General features: G+C 38.1%; 1 protein-coding gene across 3 annotated transcripts in view; it reads left to right on the top strand.

Annotated features, from left to right (window-relative positions):
* atp10b (ATPase phospholipid transporting 10B) overlaps nt 1-14,969 on the top strand; it is a 253,403-nt gene that overhangs the window by 176,648 nt on the left and 61,786 nt on the right. For all 3 annotated transcript variants that reach the window (XM_060836863.1, XM_060836864.1, XM_060836865.1), the window contains exons 4-10: nt 7,512-7,716; nt 8,062-8,147; nt 8,881-8,984; nt 10,102-10,233; nt 12,272-12,399; nt 13,413-13,665; nt 14,299-14,531. In XM_060836863.1, coding sequence (XP_060692846.1) covers nt 7,512-7,716; nt 8,062-8,147; nt 8,881-8,984; nt 10,102-10,233; nt 12,272-12,399; nt 13,413-13,665; nt 14,299-14,531 — 1,141 coding nt within the window. The remainder of the gene's footprint in view (nt 1-7,511; nt 7,717-8,061; nt 8,148-8,880; nt 8,985-10,101; nt 10,234-12,271; nt 12,400-13,412; nt 13,666-14,298; nt 14,532-14,969) is intronic.

Here is a 14,969-nt window from a genome sequence, read left to right as displayed (position 1 = left end):
TATCAGGAATTCCAGTACCACGTTCTTGACTCTGATCTCCAGCATCTGCGGTCCTCACTTTCTCCTTGGGACTCCCTTAATGTCAAGGGTTTGGATAAGAAGCAATTTGATAGGTGTTTTCAGGAGGACTTTTTGAAACAGTATGTGGATAGTCCTTTGAGAGAATAATAGATTCTATCTATTCCATATAAAAGATCTTCTTAGTACACATATTGTAAAGCTATGGGGTTGTTTCTCCTGATTGAAGAAAATTTTTCAAATGATGGGACCATTACTGGATCCAGTCCCCACAAAGATTGGAGATGCATCCATATTGATTCTTAATGAGGGATGGCCAATAATGAAGCCACCTCAATGTTTACTGTCCAGTTAAGGATAGTGGGCTGACCCCTGAAACAGAAATGCTAGAAACATGGGAACTCACTGGTGTAAGAAGCCCTCACCACAAGACCAGTGAGAGCACTTCTGAGGGCTTCTGATGAATCGGCAAGCAGCTGCCATTTATTGCCCCTCAACCCTTCTGCACAGGCCATAATTGGTGCTTCTACCTCCTGCTGTGATGCTCTCTCCCTTTACCTTCCATGGATGGAGAACTTGTTGGTGGAAATGCTGACACGATGTTGGGGGGTGGGGTCCATGCACCTTTCACAAGATTATCCAGAACTGAAGCAGGTAAATTAGGCTAAATGTCTGCCTGATGCTTCAGGTTGGGCAGCCACTTACAGTTCTTGTCTGTTCTATACAAGCAGAACAGAAATATACATTAATTACTTCACATTTCAGGCAATGTCATTCTTAAACCATCTCATCAACTGTCTTTGAAATCTTTCCATATATCATTATGCCAATTGTTTATTTGCAAAGCTTTGGACAAAAACAATCGATTTGTATGCAAATATTTTAAGCAATGTGTTTTAAAATGTCAATTAATTGAGGATAATTAACTGCAAAGGTCATGTGTTGAGATTGGGTTCACTTCATCTGTCCATCTTAACTTGATTGACTGAACGTTCTTTTCCTCTTAATAAATGCTTGATTAAAAGTATTACTGCTGTGATTGGAAAACGTAAAAGGGCAGGATTTTATCATCTGTAGCTGACCTCAAAGAAAGTTGACACAAAAATCAAGTAGTGTGACATGATTTCCATTCCTTTCTAATCTTAATTTTGTTCCAACATCAGCAATTAGAGATCTCAAACATTTATTAACAGTGATGTCTTTAAGCAGACCAAGCAGTCAATCATGGTGACAGATTTTCTCCGTCATCCAAAAGAAACAAAATACAAGGATTATCTGTGATGGCACCTGCACATGAGGTTATGGTGATCGCTGAAATGTGATTGACTTGATAAAATATTTTTAAAATCTTTAAATGTTTTAATCCAAATAAAAAATCTTGATATTCCACAGTTAAATTTAATTTCAGAGCTAGAGTTGTTCCATAGTAATTATGACTTAGTAAGCCTGTAAAGGCAAAATTGTACCTCATTTATTGCTTTCTAGTGTTATTAAAAGTGTAAAAGGTAGGAGTTCAGGCCTTATCAAGTGACTCCTAAGGTTCCAATTGTGAAGACGTCTCCAGTACACACCATGGAAGAATGGAAATTACCAACAATGACATCTGGAGTTCGCCTTTGAACTGCACATGTATGAATGCCAAATTTTGCTGCCAGTTTCAATGAATAATAACAGTGGCCACCTACAATTTCACCACGATTATAACCCAAAATCTAGGCTACAGCATTCACAGATCAAGCATTTCCTCATTTCTCCCTTTTAATTTGAGCACATTGGACAAATTGGATAGAGAACCTGTTCCTGCTTGCAAAAGAAACAAGAGGGAGAAGGCATAAATTTAAAGTGATGTGTACAAGCAGCAAGAATGAAGTGAGCAAAAATAATTTCACGCAGTGAGTAGTTAGAGTATAGAATGCACTGCCTGGAAGTGTGGTGCAGGTAGGTTCATTTGAGGCATTCAAGAGGGTATTGGGTGATCATTTGGACAGAAATAGTGTGCAGGGATAAATTCAGCAATTGATAATAGACAATGATGCTCTTTGCAGAGCTGGTCCACGTATTGATGGGCTGAATGATGCCCTGCTGTGCCAGAACAGTTCTGTGATTGTGAATTGACATTCCGTTGCTGCAAGTTACAAATTTCCACATCATTCCTTCCCAGCTCTTACTTGGCTGATGTTTTTTCGTTGCCAGGAGACTGATGTAGCGTGTCTTTCATGTTTAAGTTGGCCCAGTTATTTTGCTTCCCACCACGATATGCTGCATTAACTCAGCTTGCTGTTGTATGATGATGCTGTCATTTATTTAGCAAACTAAACAATTGAATTTTCAGATCAGCAAATATCCTAATGAATTTGATTAGCTGCAAGTCCACTGTGTTATTTGGTGAAAGGATGCGAACAAAATGTGCTTTTCCTTTATATAACTGATGAAAACTCTAGACTTTAACATGCATCAATTTCATTAGACAACGAAATGCGTATGGATATGAAGGCAATATTGACTGGCCGTCAAAGCTATATTGACAACATCCTGCCAATATGACATTTATGCATTTGAACAACAAAAGCAATCCTGACAGTCTAATTTGTCTTTCTATAATTAGTGCAACTGCTGAATAAAGCAATGTCAGATCAGTCAAAGATGTTGAAAATTAATAGTTTTCATCAAATCATTTCCTTGTAGCTGTATGCTGACATATATATCCCAACTCTCTCTGGAGACTCTGGAGACACCTTGTAAATTAAAAATAATCCTATGTTGTTACTTTTCTTTCTAATGTGATTCCAGTCAAGCTTGATGCTCTTGTGAAATTAACTAAAAACCATCAAATTATGAAATATTATAGACAATGTTATGATGTAAAAATTACAGGCACAATAATTTTCCAATAAAGAAAACCAGTCTTTAAAAGATAAGAAATTTCCTTTAATATGGCATCTATTCATGCCCTCAGGTGTTCAAGGTACTTTGTAGCCAATCAAATGTAGTCCCTGTATAATGCTGGTTGCCACGTTTCTAAATGTAAGTGCAGCAGAGGCTCACTAACAGCAGTGATATTAAATGACAATGTATTCTTATTTTGTTTGATGTCAATGGAGAAGTAAATGTTTTCCAAAACATCTGGAGAACTCCCCTGTTATTTCATACCTTTTTTTTTGCCCCCTTGAGAGCAGACTGCCTCAGTTTGGCAACTATTTTAAGGCAACAGAAGGATTCCATGAATCTGTCACTGTGTAAAACAAACTGATTCACATTGGTTTATTGATGGTGAGTGTGTTCCCCAATGACTTTAACATGAGAATTGTTTAACTTCAGTTAAGAACATAATTAGAGGTTATGAAGCTGAAAACAATGGTTACATTCGCTGTACAAGTATAATGGAGCTAATGCTGCAAAGCTGCACAGGTTTCTGGGTTACTGCTTGTGAGGGCTCTGGAGTTTATATCAGAGAGGTATGTGGAGTAATAACCTCTATGCCAACAGCTAGACTGTATTATCCATGGTTTCACTATGATGTCAAATCATGATGGATGAAGACCTGAAGGAAGAAAGCACTGGAAAGTACTGTGCCTCTTTATATAGTTTATAATGAATGTTACTTATTTGCAGTAATATTGTTGGCAAAAATGAGGACTGCAGATGCTGGAAATCAGAGTCTAGATTAGAGTGGTGCTAGAACAGCACAACAGGTCAGGCAGCATCCAAGGAGCAGGAAAATCGACGTTTCAGACAAAAGCCCTTCATCAGGAATGAAGGCAGGGAGCCTCCAGGGTGGAGAGATAAATGGGAGGGGGTTGGGGTAGGGAGAAGGTAGCAAAGAGTACAATGGGTGGATGGGGGTAGGGATGAAGATGATAAGAGGAGATGACCTGGGGGTTGCAGTGAGAGAGACTCATTGAGATTCTTGTGGAGAGAGATGGCGATGACCTGGGGGTTGCAGTGAGAGAGACTCATTGAGATTCTTGTGGAGAGAGATGGCGATGACCTGGGGGTTGCAGTGAGAGAGAGACTCATTGAGATTCTTGTGGAGAGAGATGACATGGGGGTTGCAGTAACATTGTGTCCAGTCACCATCTTACTAAGCATCCAGATGCTGCCAGTGACATTTATACATGGGGTTGAGTAGTGAACCAACCCACAAAAGCAATGTTAACCAGCAAGAAAAAGCATAAGAAAAGCACAGCAGCAACAGAGATGAGCAGGTGAAAGACTTTGAGGCTTCTCAAAAATTGGACCAGAGAGAGGAAAACCCTGAGTATAATCCAGCAGCTAGTACCTATGGCACCACAGGAGCTGAACTTGAATTGAGTGATGAGCTCCACCCTGGCATACCAGAAATGTTCTGGTATGTAGAAAGGCCTGAAAGATCAAACAAAAACAGGGTGGAAAAAAGTCATTTCAAGTCATCCAAGTTAGCTACGTCAGCATTGAAAGCTTGCTGATAGGAAGCATACAGAAAAGGCCCTGCCATGATTTTACCAAATTCCTGTCAGTGTCTCTTTGGTACCAAACCAGTCCAGGGGCTCTGCCTCGTCTGCATTTGCGAGGCTACTTTAAGGAGGTTTGTCCAGATAGCAGCAGAATATTTCCAGCTGCAACGTAAAACTTATATAAAAAAGAGCACTCCAGTTCAGCAGTGATCTGGTATAAGTTGCAGAAATTCCAACATCTAAACTGACAGCAACTGAGGAGCTTATTGTAGTTGCATTAGTAATGGAGTTGAATCCACAATCTATTGAGTTCAAGACAAACTGCTTCCAGTTGAACTAATTGAATGCTGAAGGCTGTTCCCAAAGAAGAGTCAAATTGGACTGAAAATGTTAACTTTGCTTCTCTCCCCACAGATGATACCAAACCTGCTGAGTTTTCTTGCACTTTCTGTGTTACTTCGGATGTCCAGCATCTGCACCTTACTTACATTTAAAATTGTTTATTTGTTAATTAGTTTGCTTCCTTCTCTAATTAGATCATTTTCCTATCATCTGACTCTTGCTTAAAGTCACAGTAATTATTATTGGCCTGGTTCATAGAGTTTCACTCCAAAATTTATAACTTAGAGCACTTCACTCAATCTAGTTTACTATATTTGCTGCTCACAATCTGGTCCCCTCTACGCTGGGGAGATGAAACAGAGATTGGTTGACCTGGCCAAAATCTCTGTCTGGGGCTTGCTGCAGTGCTTCAGTGAAGCTCATCACAATCTGGAAAAATAGCACCTCATTTTCCACTTGGGAACCCTGCAACCTTCTGGACTCAATACAGAGGAACCTCGATTATCCAAATATCAATTATCCGAATTTCGGATGATCCAAAGAAGATCTCAAGTTCCCAATGGAAACATTACATCAAAGAGGTGTTTCCAACACTGATTGCGCCTTTTGCTTACAACGATTAAAAGTGAATTCGGCTTACTGAAGTGCTGCCGAGAACAGTCCTGGACACTGGTGGGAGTCCAGGCACTGTCTCCAAATGACTGAGCACCCGACCTCTCTCTCTCCCCACGCTTTCCCAGGAGGTCTACATGGTGTGTTTTGTGTGTGTGTGTGTGTTTATATACGCTATTTTGAGACTCACCCCTCCAAAGGCAGCAACAGTCTTGTTGTTGGTGTCCAGTCCGGCTGCTGTCTCCATTGCGGGGATGAGGGCACACTGCGAAGTGTGCTGCTGCCTAGTCTCCTGAACGGGGCGCGGACATAGCAAGTTTTCACTCTGTCAATCCCATTGAAATGAAGCAGTGGGGGTGAAAGGCTTTAGTAATGCTGCAGATCCCTTACACACAAGTTTGTATCTACTCAGAAACAATCCCGGAGAAAGAGAGAGGGAGCAAGGGCAGGCAGAGAGAAGACAAAGGAAACTTCAGAAAACTCGGAGCCCAGAGGAGAGTCATTGTATTAATTAACCAAATAATCATTGATCTGAACAAAATACTGCCCACCATCTCGTTTGGATAATCAAGATTCCTCTTTATCTAGTTCAACAATTTTAAGGCTGGAGCACCTTCTCCCATATCCTTATCCCAACCCCCACACACCAGACCTCGTCATCACATGGCCTGCTACCACAAATTATCAGCCACTAATGGTCCCCAAAAACAGCTATTCATTCTCCCACACTATCCTTTACCCATTCTTTTGTCTGCTGTCACAAAGCTAGTCCTTTTCTTTTTTTCTTAAAGCTGTTCCTTGATTTTTTTTCAGAGGGGTAATAAACCAGGCCAGGCTCTGATCAGGCTGGTTTGGTACAGAGATGAAAAGAATTTTGAGAGGTCTTTTGTTTATATATAAATAGATGAGACTTCAGGCCAGAGTGGTCATGCTTTAGAAGTGATCTGTAGAATGAAAGTGGAGTGGTTAGCTCTCTAGCTGAGCATTTAGTTCAATCCAGAACTGGTTGGGAGTTCAACAGGGAGCTGTGTGGAAACTCTCTCTCTCCTTCTAATTTCAACCTGTAAGCATGTGTTCCATTTGTACTGGTTTTTAAGTGGGTTTGCTTATTGGAACTTTTGTGTATATTTGGAACAGCATAATCAAGTCTGTTTTGGATAGACTGAATTCTGTAGGGGTTCTTTATTCTGTTCTTTGTGTTTCGTTGTGTCATTTTGTGAATAAATTTTTCTCTGTTTTAAATTCTAGTAGTCAATCTAGCTACCTAACTCTGCATAATTTTCACTGTACACTTATCAAAACAAATTGCAAAGTTATGGTCTGGGCTGCCTGCTTAAGAATGCTTTGAGTGGTCTGGCCTAGTCCATGACACTGCCCAACTGTTTTTCTCTCTCTCTCTGGGCTCCATCTCCATCTATCACTTACTCCTTTCCTCCTCAGCATGTATAGCAATCTTTTCCCAGGTCTGAAGAACAGACATTGGTCCCAAATGTCAATTCTGCTTTCTCTCCATAGATTCTGCCAGATTTGCTGAGTCTTTCCAGCATTTTCTGTTTCTGCTTCTGATTTCCAGCATCTCACAGTTCTCTGTCTTTCTTTGGCTATTCTCTTTTGTTGCATTGACAGAAGGGATCATTTTATCGTTACCCATGTGACAGGAAACTGATTGAACAGGATCAATCAGAAATGTACATTGAATGGAGTTAGTTGATTGCATGGGTGTCTTGTTGAACTGATTAAGTTAAAAGCAGAATGAGATCTTTGCCATTTGTTATTGTAAGATTTACCTTGTGGCGACTGAACTGGCAAGAAGGAGAAATATCCACTTCATATTTTCACATTTACTTTCCAATTAGTTTGTAGCTCCAAGTGCATGTGGACATTAAAACTCTTGGTTCCAGAGTTGTGCTTCATACACAAGCATTGAATGTGAAAACAGTATTCATTTGTAGTCAGCAGTATTCCTCTAATGTAAAAATATTTTTTGGTCCTCTCATTCTGATGCACAGTGAAAAATCTGAGTCTATACAAATAAAACAAAATTAATAATGTGGAAAGAAGTTATTTTGAACATGCATGTGACTACATAAATGTTTTCTTCTCCAGGAAACAGCAGCAGTATGTTAAAAAATGCTGGAAAGATGTTCAAGTGGGTGACTTTGTGCAGCTCTCATGCAATGAAATAATCCCAGCTGATATGCTCCTATTGCACTCATCAGAACAAAATGGAATCTGTCACATTGAGACTTTTAACCTCGATGGAGAAACAAACCTCAAACAAAGACTTGCAGTTAAAGGGTTTACAAATCCTGTAAGATGGTGTTTTCCTTCGTTTGTTTGACTTGCTGTTCAAAGGAAACATTAGCATAAACATTTTGTATGAAGTTGCTCAGACAACACCTAAGATTTGTTTTTTACAAATACGTGATTATGATATTCATAACGTGCCAACCTTACCTGAGATATTAAAACCTCTTGGCAGAAAAACAGCTTGGTGAAAATGTAAATTGATCTCACTGTTTCCAACTGAGCAATTTAGAAATTAATCTGTTACTTTACCATTAAATCATGTTGCTGTTCATAAAGCATACTGTGATTTTTACAAAATCTGTCATTCATAAGACTATACTTGGTTGCCATGTTGACTGTTTTCCAGCATTCGAGTTTTGAACCAGAGACCTTCAACTGCACTATAACCTGTGAAAACCCCAACAATGATCTCAACAAATTTGAGGGCATTATGTAAGTAGGAAATTGCTTGTGTTGCATCAATACTTTTGCTGGTCTATGACTTAGCTTTATTTTAACAAATTAATGCTTTGTTACTAATACTAACCCCAACCCTAACCTTAATCATATTGCGAGTGTTTTAACATTCGTGAGCATGATACAGAATTTAATAATCTAATCACATTTTTGCAAAGGTCAGTGATGAGTCTGAGAGGATCCTGAGTTTAGTGAGGTTACTTTTCTGAGTTTTGACTTTTACTGGTTAATACATTCTCAATAGTGATCAATAGGATGCAGATTTGTTTCTGGAATTCTGCAGACAGTGAATTCCTGTTTTCAACTGAGCTGCTATGAGTTCTAAGAAGCTAGGTATCTTCTCCTCAGAGAGAGGAACATTGATTGAATCTTCATGGTGTGTTTGTATTCACCCCTATAAATTTATGGACTTGAGATTCTTAAAGCCATCATATTATTGCCACTGGGTAATTGTCCAATTAAAATAAGTTGGTGGAGAGATTTGCATTAGCTACTATGTTAGTATGGCATAAATTGAGTACATAGATTAGATAAAATTAATAGGCTAAATTCAAGAGGTGGATCTAAACAAAACATGCTTTTTGAAACTGTGAGGTTTTCTCTGAGCTGAAGTTTCACAGTTGACCTTTCGCTTCAGTTTGAGGTGAATTTTAAGAAGGACATAAAGGATGGTTAAAATAAATTAATTGTGGGTGGTTTTGTTTTTCAGGGAAAATCCTGAAAATAAGATCGGCTTCAATAAAGACAGCCTCTTACTTCGAGGATGCACTATCCGGAACACTAAAGTTATTGTGGGAATAGTTATATATGCAGGTCTGTAGTATGTTATTCATTATTCCTATGAAGTTTTTCTGCTATTGGTGATCCCTCATAAGCAAGAGGTGGGATCACCAATAAACAAAGTGAAGGGAGACTACTGTGGCAGCAGTAAAGGATCTCGTCCAAAAATGTAAATTTGAACAAGTCTTGGCAGATTCTTATTGAAAAATTACTAAATCAGAAATTACTAAATCAAAAAAATATTTTCTTCCGTATGGGGCTTTTCAAGCTTGGGATGTGCAAAATATTAAATCAGGGAGAAAGATTTCAAATCCCACTGTAACAGTTTGAGAATTGAACTTCAGAAGTAATAAATTTAATCTACCTCCCCAAAAATTTGTCACAATAAAAATTATTTTGAAAATGTAAATAAATCTGGAAATTAAAAGCTTTTATGAGAGTGATCATAAAGCTGAAAGATTATTGAAGAAACATGACTGGCTCGTTATTATTCTTAAGGGAAAGAAACTTAATTTCCTTCCACAATCCCATCTACGCAACTCTACTTTTACACCAACCTGTTGGTGCCTGTCCTCTAAAATAGACTGAGATCCATCTGGCCACATTTGGAAAGCTTTAGGAAACCTGTTGTGAAATTTGAAAGGCTTCAGAAAAGATTTACAATCTTGCCATTGCACCCACACCTTGAGAGGGATTTTATGAGTAAGTCATTGGAAGTTGATGTTTGGGGATAAAGTTGTTTTTTTGCTTGGAACCCCAGTGTTGAGAATATTTCTGGTCCAATACCTCCCACCAACCCCTCGTCACCCCCATGCCATCATCTGATATGCAACTGTATTGTGAAGAAAATGGTTATTCAGTGACAGAGGGTGGCTTACTATCCCATTAATGAAGGTGGGTGCACTACCAACACCAGAGAGGCAATGGATGGCCCTTCAGTACTGAAAGAATGAAAAACTCCTTTGAAGGCTATGGAAACAATACAGAGATACCAAAGCCAAATGCTGTGAATGATTGACAGAATTAACTAAGACTTATAGGTTTGGACAATTCTGAAATCTTAAAATAACATTCAGTATGCAGATTGCAAGTGGATTATGTACTGAAATGTATAATGGGTCGTAGCAATTTTTCAATTACATATTTTTAGGTCATGAAACCAAGGCAATGCTTAATAATAATGGACCTCGCTACAAACGGAGTAAATTGGAGAGGAGAATGAACACCAATGTCCTCTGCTCTGTTGTTCTCATGGTGATTATGTGTTTTCTTGGAGCCTTGGGTAAGATGTGTAAGAGTAGAAATGTTCAACTTTACTGTTATAACTGAAATTGTGCAAGCAAAAATGCTCTGTTAAAATTTAAATTGTAGCAATTGATTGAATAAATCATTTACTACAATGAGTAATCATGTTTATCATTCACTGTGTCCTAACTCTCTCCAAGTTCCAATCACCCACTATTCCTTTCCCTGCATTTCTGGACTGGCATCTGTTTAAACAAAGCTTCGATTTTGAACTTATCACCTTTGTTTTTAAACCTCTCTGTGGCTTACCTTCCTAATATGAAAGCACCAAGTTTGTGGTATCCCTGCTATTTTCTGGCTGACTCTGTAATCTCTAGCTCCACAACTTTATGACATTTGTGCTCCCCTAATTCTGGTTTTCTTTACATCCCCAATTTCAATCATTTTACCATTGGTTGCCATGCTGCCTATTGCCTGAGTTGGAAGCTCTGGAATTCTCTCCCTAAACCTCTGTAGATCCCTGCCTCTTTTTCTTCCTTTAAGTAGAGTAATCAAGCATCTAGCTTTATACTGGAAAATGTGGGTTTTTCAAGACATTTTGGGCATTCAGGTACCGTGTAAATTCATATCTGAGTTCTGATCTGTCGTCCATTTACCTCACTAAAGCACTGACAGAGGCCTATACTAGTTGCTTTGCCTCATCTGGTACAGAATCCAGAAATTCAAGTTTTCTTTGATAATTTTTTACTCTTTTCTATTACCTCTACACCACTGTGTCCTTCGACACCCATGTCATCTCTCCAATGGCACAGCATCTCAGAACCTGAAGACTGAGTTGGTGTCACCCACATTGTGCAGGTGTCCAGTTCTGGTAACCTCCAATGCCGGCCATCCTACCTTATAAGACAGTTCTTAAAATCTCACTCTTTGATCAGGTTTTGGTCACTGAACCCATTGTCTCCTTAAATGGTTCAGTACCACATTTTGTTGAATGATTTCTCTATAAAACACTGATGTCTTATTTCATTAACAGATATGTGCAAATCCAAGTTGTTGTGTTTAGTGTGTGTTCCAGCAAAATTTCTCATGGCCATGTAAAATTTGTACATGAATTTCTAACATAGGTAGTTCCTTTACAGAGTTGGATTAAAATATGAAATAAATTATTTGCTGTATAATTCTTATTTTATCACGGCAAGGCATTCTCATTTGTCTGCATCTTTTATTGTCTATATGTTTTCATTTCTTTTATTGCCTTTTATACAATTACCAATATCGACACTGCTGAAATTAACTGGCCTGCTTGTTTCCAGTGAAGCAGATTCTCGAACCATTCCACATTTATAGACGTATGTTTATATACAGTGGAAGAATGTAAAGTCTCCATATCTTAGGTTGTCCTTTGGAACTAAGCATAATTTGCTACTACACTAATTCAATAAATTCTGAGATAGTTCATAAGTTCAATGTTCAAAGATCAGGCTATGCCATTTTGCAGAGTGGATGCTGTTTGAATGGTCATCCAGATGGGTTTTATTAAGTTAAAACCGACTGCAGTGAATAAATTTTGCCTGTTTGATTATGGAGACTCAAAAAACATATTAAACAGGATAAATTTCCCAACATTTGATTCCAATGTTCAAAAATTACAGATGAACCTTCTTTAAAGGAAATTAAATCTGACACTTTGCTTCCAGTGTCAGGAAGAATTACTGTATTTACCCTGACACTGAGGACTGATATGAGGGTGAATGCATCTCATTCGCCAGATATATCTTCACACTGAAGGAATTTGATTTGAAGTAGAAAGGAAACCATGGCAGCAGATTACTTTGATTGAACACTTTGGCAGTGCAGAGGCTGGTCTTATGAAAATGCAACAGAGAATGTAGACCATGAAAAAGGTAATATTGACAGCATACATTATGACTTGTTTATTTTCATCCTCAAAGTGATTGTGGATGCACTGTGCCATTTTTGTTTTTGTGTACTTCATTTCTTTCATAGGAAAATCAATGCCATTTGTTTAGATACTGGTTTTCTGTAACAGTTTTTTTTTCATATTTTATCCACAGGCCACAGTATTTGGGTTGGAACCTTCCCTTCGTGGCCTCCATTTGAACCTCCAGACAGCAATGGCAGCTTCATGTCAGCTGCTGTATCTGGGTGTTACATGTTCCTGACAATGGTGATACTATTACAGGTAAATCAGATCAATCACTATCATATTGCCTGCATCTGTTTACATCCTTGACATCATGTTCAGGGACATTTAATCATAAAGGTTCTCAAACAAGCATTTTCTTAAGATTCAAAATACCTATGTATTTTGTTATGTTGCTGATTATGTTAGTTGCATGATTGCAATGTGTAACTAAAACATCAATTTTAATTCAAGCATTTATCTCAGTTAGCTAATATAAAATCAGATTTAAATTGATAGAGAATGCATTAATAAATAGAGTAGTTTTTTTTACACTATATGCTGTAGGGCTGAGGACCTTGCCTCAAACAGGCAATGAAGATTTATGCTTCTGGTTATAGAAAATATATTGTAGAGTTACATCATCATTTTCTCTACTTTCTAATGCTTTGGTTTTAGTTAGGAAGTTATTGAAGTGTGTGCTGGTATCAGCATCATCCAGGCAATCTGACAACAGTAAATGTTACTTGTTAACATAGTAACCATCATTACTTGCACATCTTGCTCTGCTGAATGGCTCTGTTGAAAATAAGAGTCTGACTATAAATTCTGAAGACATGCCTTATTGCCTGCACTGCAAATATATTTATGATGAGTGTAATGTGAACAAATGATGTACAGTTTAGTATATAGTGAGCAAATAAAATTAGCATGCTAAACTATCAGGTTCATGCCTGATGGAGAAAGGGGTTAGGAATGCATAGAGCAATAAGCAAGGTGAAGTAAGCTTTCCAAGGTTATTGCCTTTCTTCTTCAACTACAAGCAGAATCTTGTGAGATCTAGGCAGATTTCAGAACAATACTAAATGTCAAATGAGAATTGAGTGGGAGACCAGAGTGTTACCTCAACTGTGAATTCTGGAGATACCATAAGGTAAAAATCTTAAAATAAATTTAAAAATATGTGATTGTATTACCTTCATACACAGATTATTCACATTGACTATTTCATAATGTTCCCTTTATTTCAAAAGTAAAAATTCTGGCCTTATTTATTTTGTTTCTATTGGCAGGTCTTTATCCCTATTTCTTTATATGTTTCCATTGAGGTTGTAAAGTTGGGTCAAATATTCTTCATACACAATGATATTGATCTGTACGACGAAAGTACCAACACCCGTGTGCAGTGTCGTGCTCTGAATATCACTGAGGACCTTGGTCAGATCCAGTATATCTTCTCCGATAAGACAGGAACCCTCACTGAAAACAGAATGGCCTTCCGTCGTTGCACCATCTTCGGCACAGAGTTTCGACATGCTGAAAATAGTGAGGATTACAGCCATGTAATCATCAACATAATCAATGAACTAGAACAGAGATTAAAAGTACATGTTCTTTTTAAATTTAATCTCTGTTCCTCAGGAAATTAAATGGGTTGCAAATAGTTCACGATAAAGTAGACTGCTCATGATTCGCTGATATATTTTGATATATTAAGCCAATTTTAGTGATGATGCCATAATGTATATAGGTTTTTAATAGTGGTATGCATCATTTAGAATAATTTGCAGACAAATGAGCTAGCATTTCTCCCTCCTTCCAAATCTGTGATAAGTTGGTGTCCCCATTGCTTTACTGGTATTGCATATTTTAGTTCATGCTTCAGTCAACATATGTTAAAGGGGCATTTCCAATTTGGTGCTAATGTGGCTCATATTGTGACAAATTTGTACAGTTCAGCCAAGACATTGTTAACCACATTAAAACTTATCCAAATGTGGTTCACATAAGGAAATAGGAAATGGAGAATACATTCATCCCAGTCCCCTGAATTAGACAGGTCTCAATGTACTAATTTATTACTCCACTCATTCCAGTCTTTAGTGTTTAATTAAACTGAACTGTCCACTGTTTAACTGTAATACTTCAAAATTATTTTCATCCTGTCTTTTCACTTAGCAAGGCGATTATCTACACAGAGGGGACTGGTCTCTTTTGATGAAGAAAGGCCACTTTTGCAGAGCACAGATGATGTAACCAACATTCAGAGTACCATGCCCCATCCAAAGCAAAAGAGTATAATGTCAATGCAACATTCGCAAGGCATACATTCGCAACAGAAGTATGGTCAGCAATCTGGGATGAATTGTGATAGTTTCTCAACCCAGAAGGTGGCATTCAACAGCCCAATAGTAAGTATCTGTTTTATTGTTCTTCCATCCTCAGCATTTTTATGATCTAAGTCTTATAAGAATCAGTACTTTTGATTAGAGTTCCTATGAATTTGTTCAGTGAGAATCTGTGCTGAGTGAGCTATTCCCGTTCCAGGCAGCAGTACAGGTGTGGCCTCAGTGCTCATGGAACTGAGAGGTGATCTCATTGTAGTCCAGTAAATCCTGCTGAAATTTAAAAATTATATCATTTTAAAATAACATTAAGAAACAAACAGAATTGTGTTTTTGTGAGACACTCCATTGTTCAATTAGTAGACATTTATGAGAGTCAAAACGTGTGGCACTGGAAAAGCACAGCTGGTCAGGCAGCATCCGAGAAGCAGGAGAGCAGCATAAGCTCTTTATCAAGAATGAAGAGTCGTACTTGAAATATTAGAAGGTAACCATGCCGATGAG

The sequence above is a fragment of the Hemiscyllium ocellatum genome, chromosome 16 (genome assembly GCF_020745735.1).
Source record: "Hemiscyllium ocellatum isolate sHemOce1 chromosome 16, sHemOce1.pat.X.cur, whole genome shotgun sequence".
Taxonomy (NCBI): Eukaryota; Metazoa; Chordata; class Chondrichthyes; order Orectolobiformes; family Hemiscylliidae; genus Hemiscyllium; species Hemiscyllium ocellatum.
The sequence above is the reverse complement of the archived record's forward strand: the minus strand, read 5'-3'. Positions and strand labels throughout refer to the sequence as shown.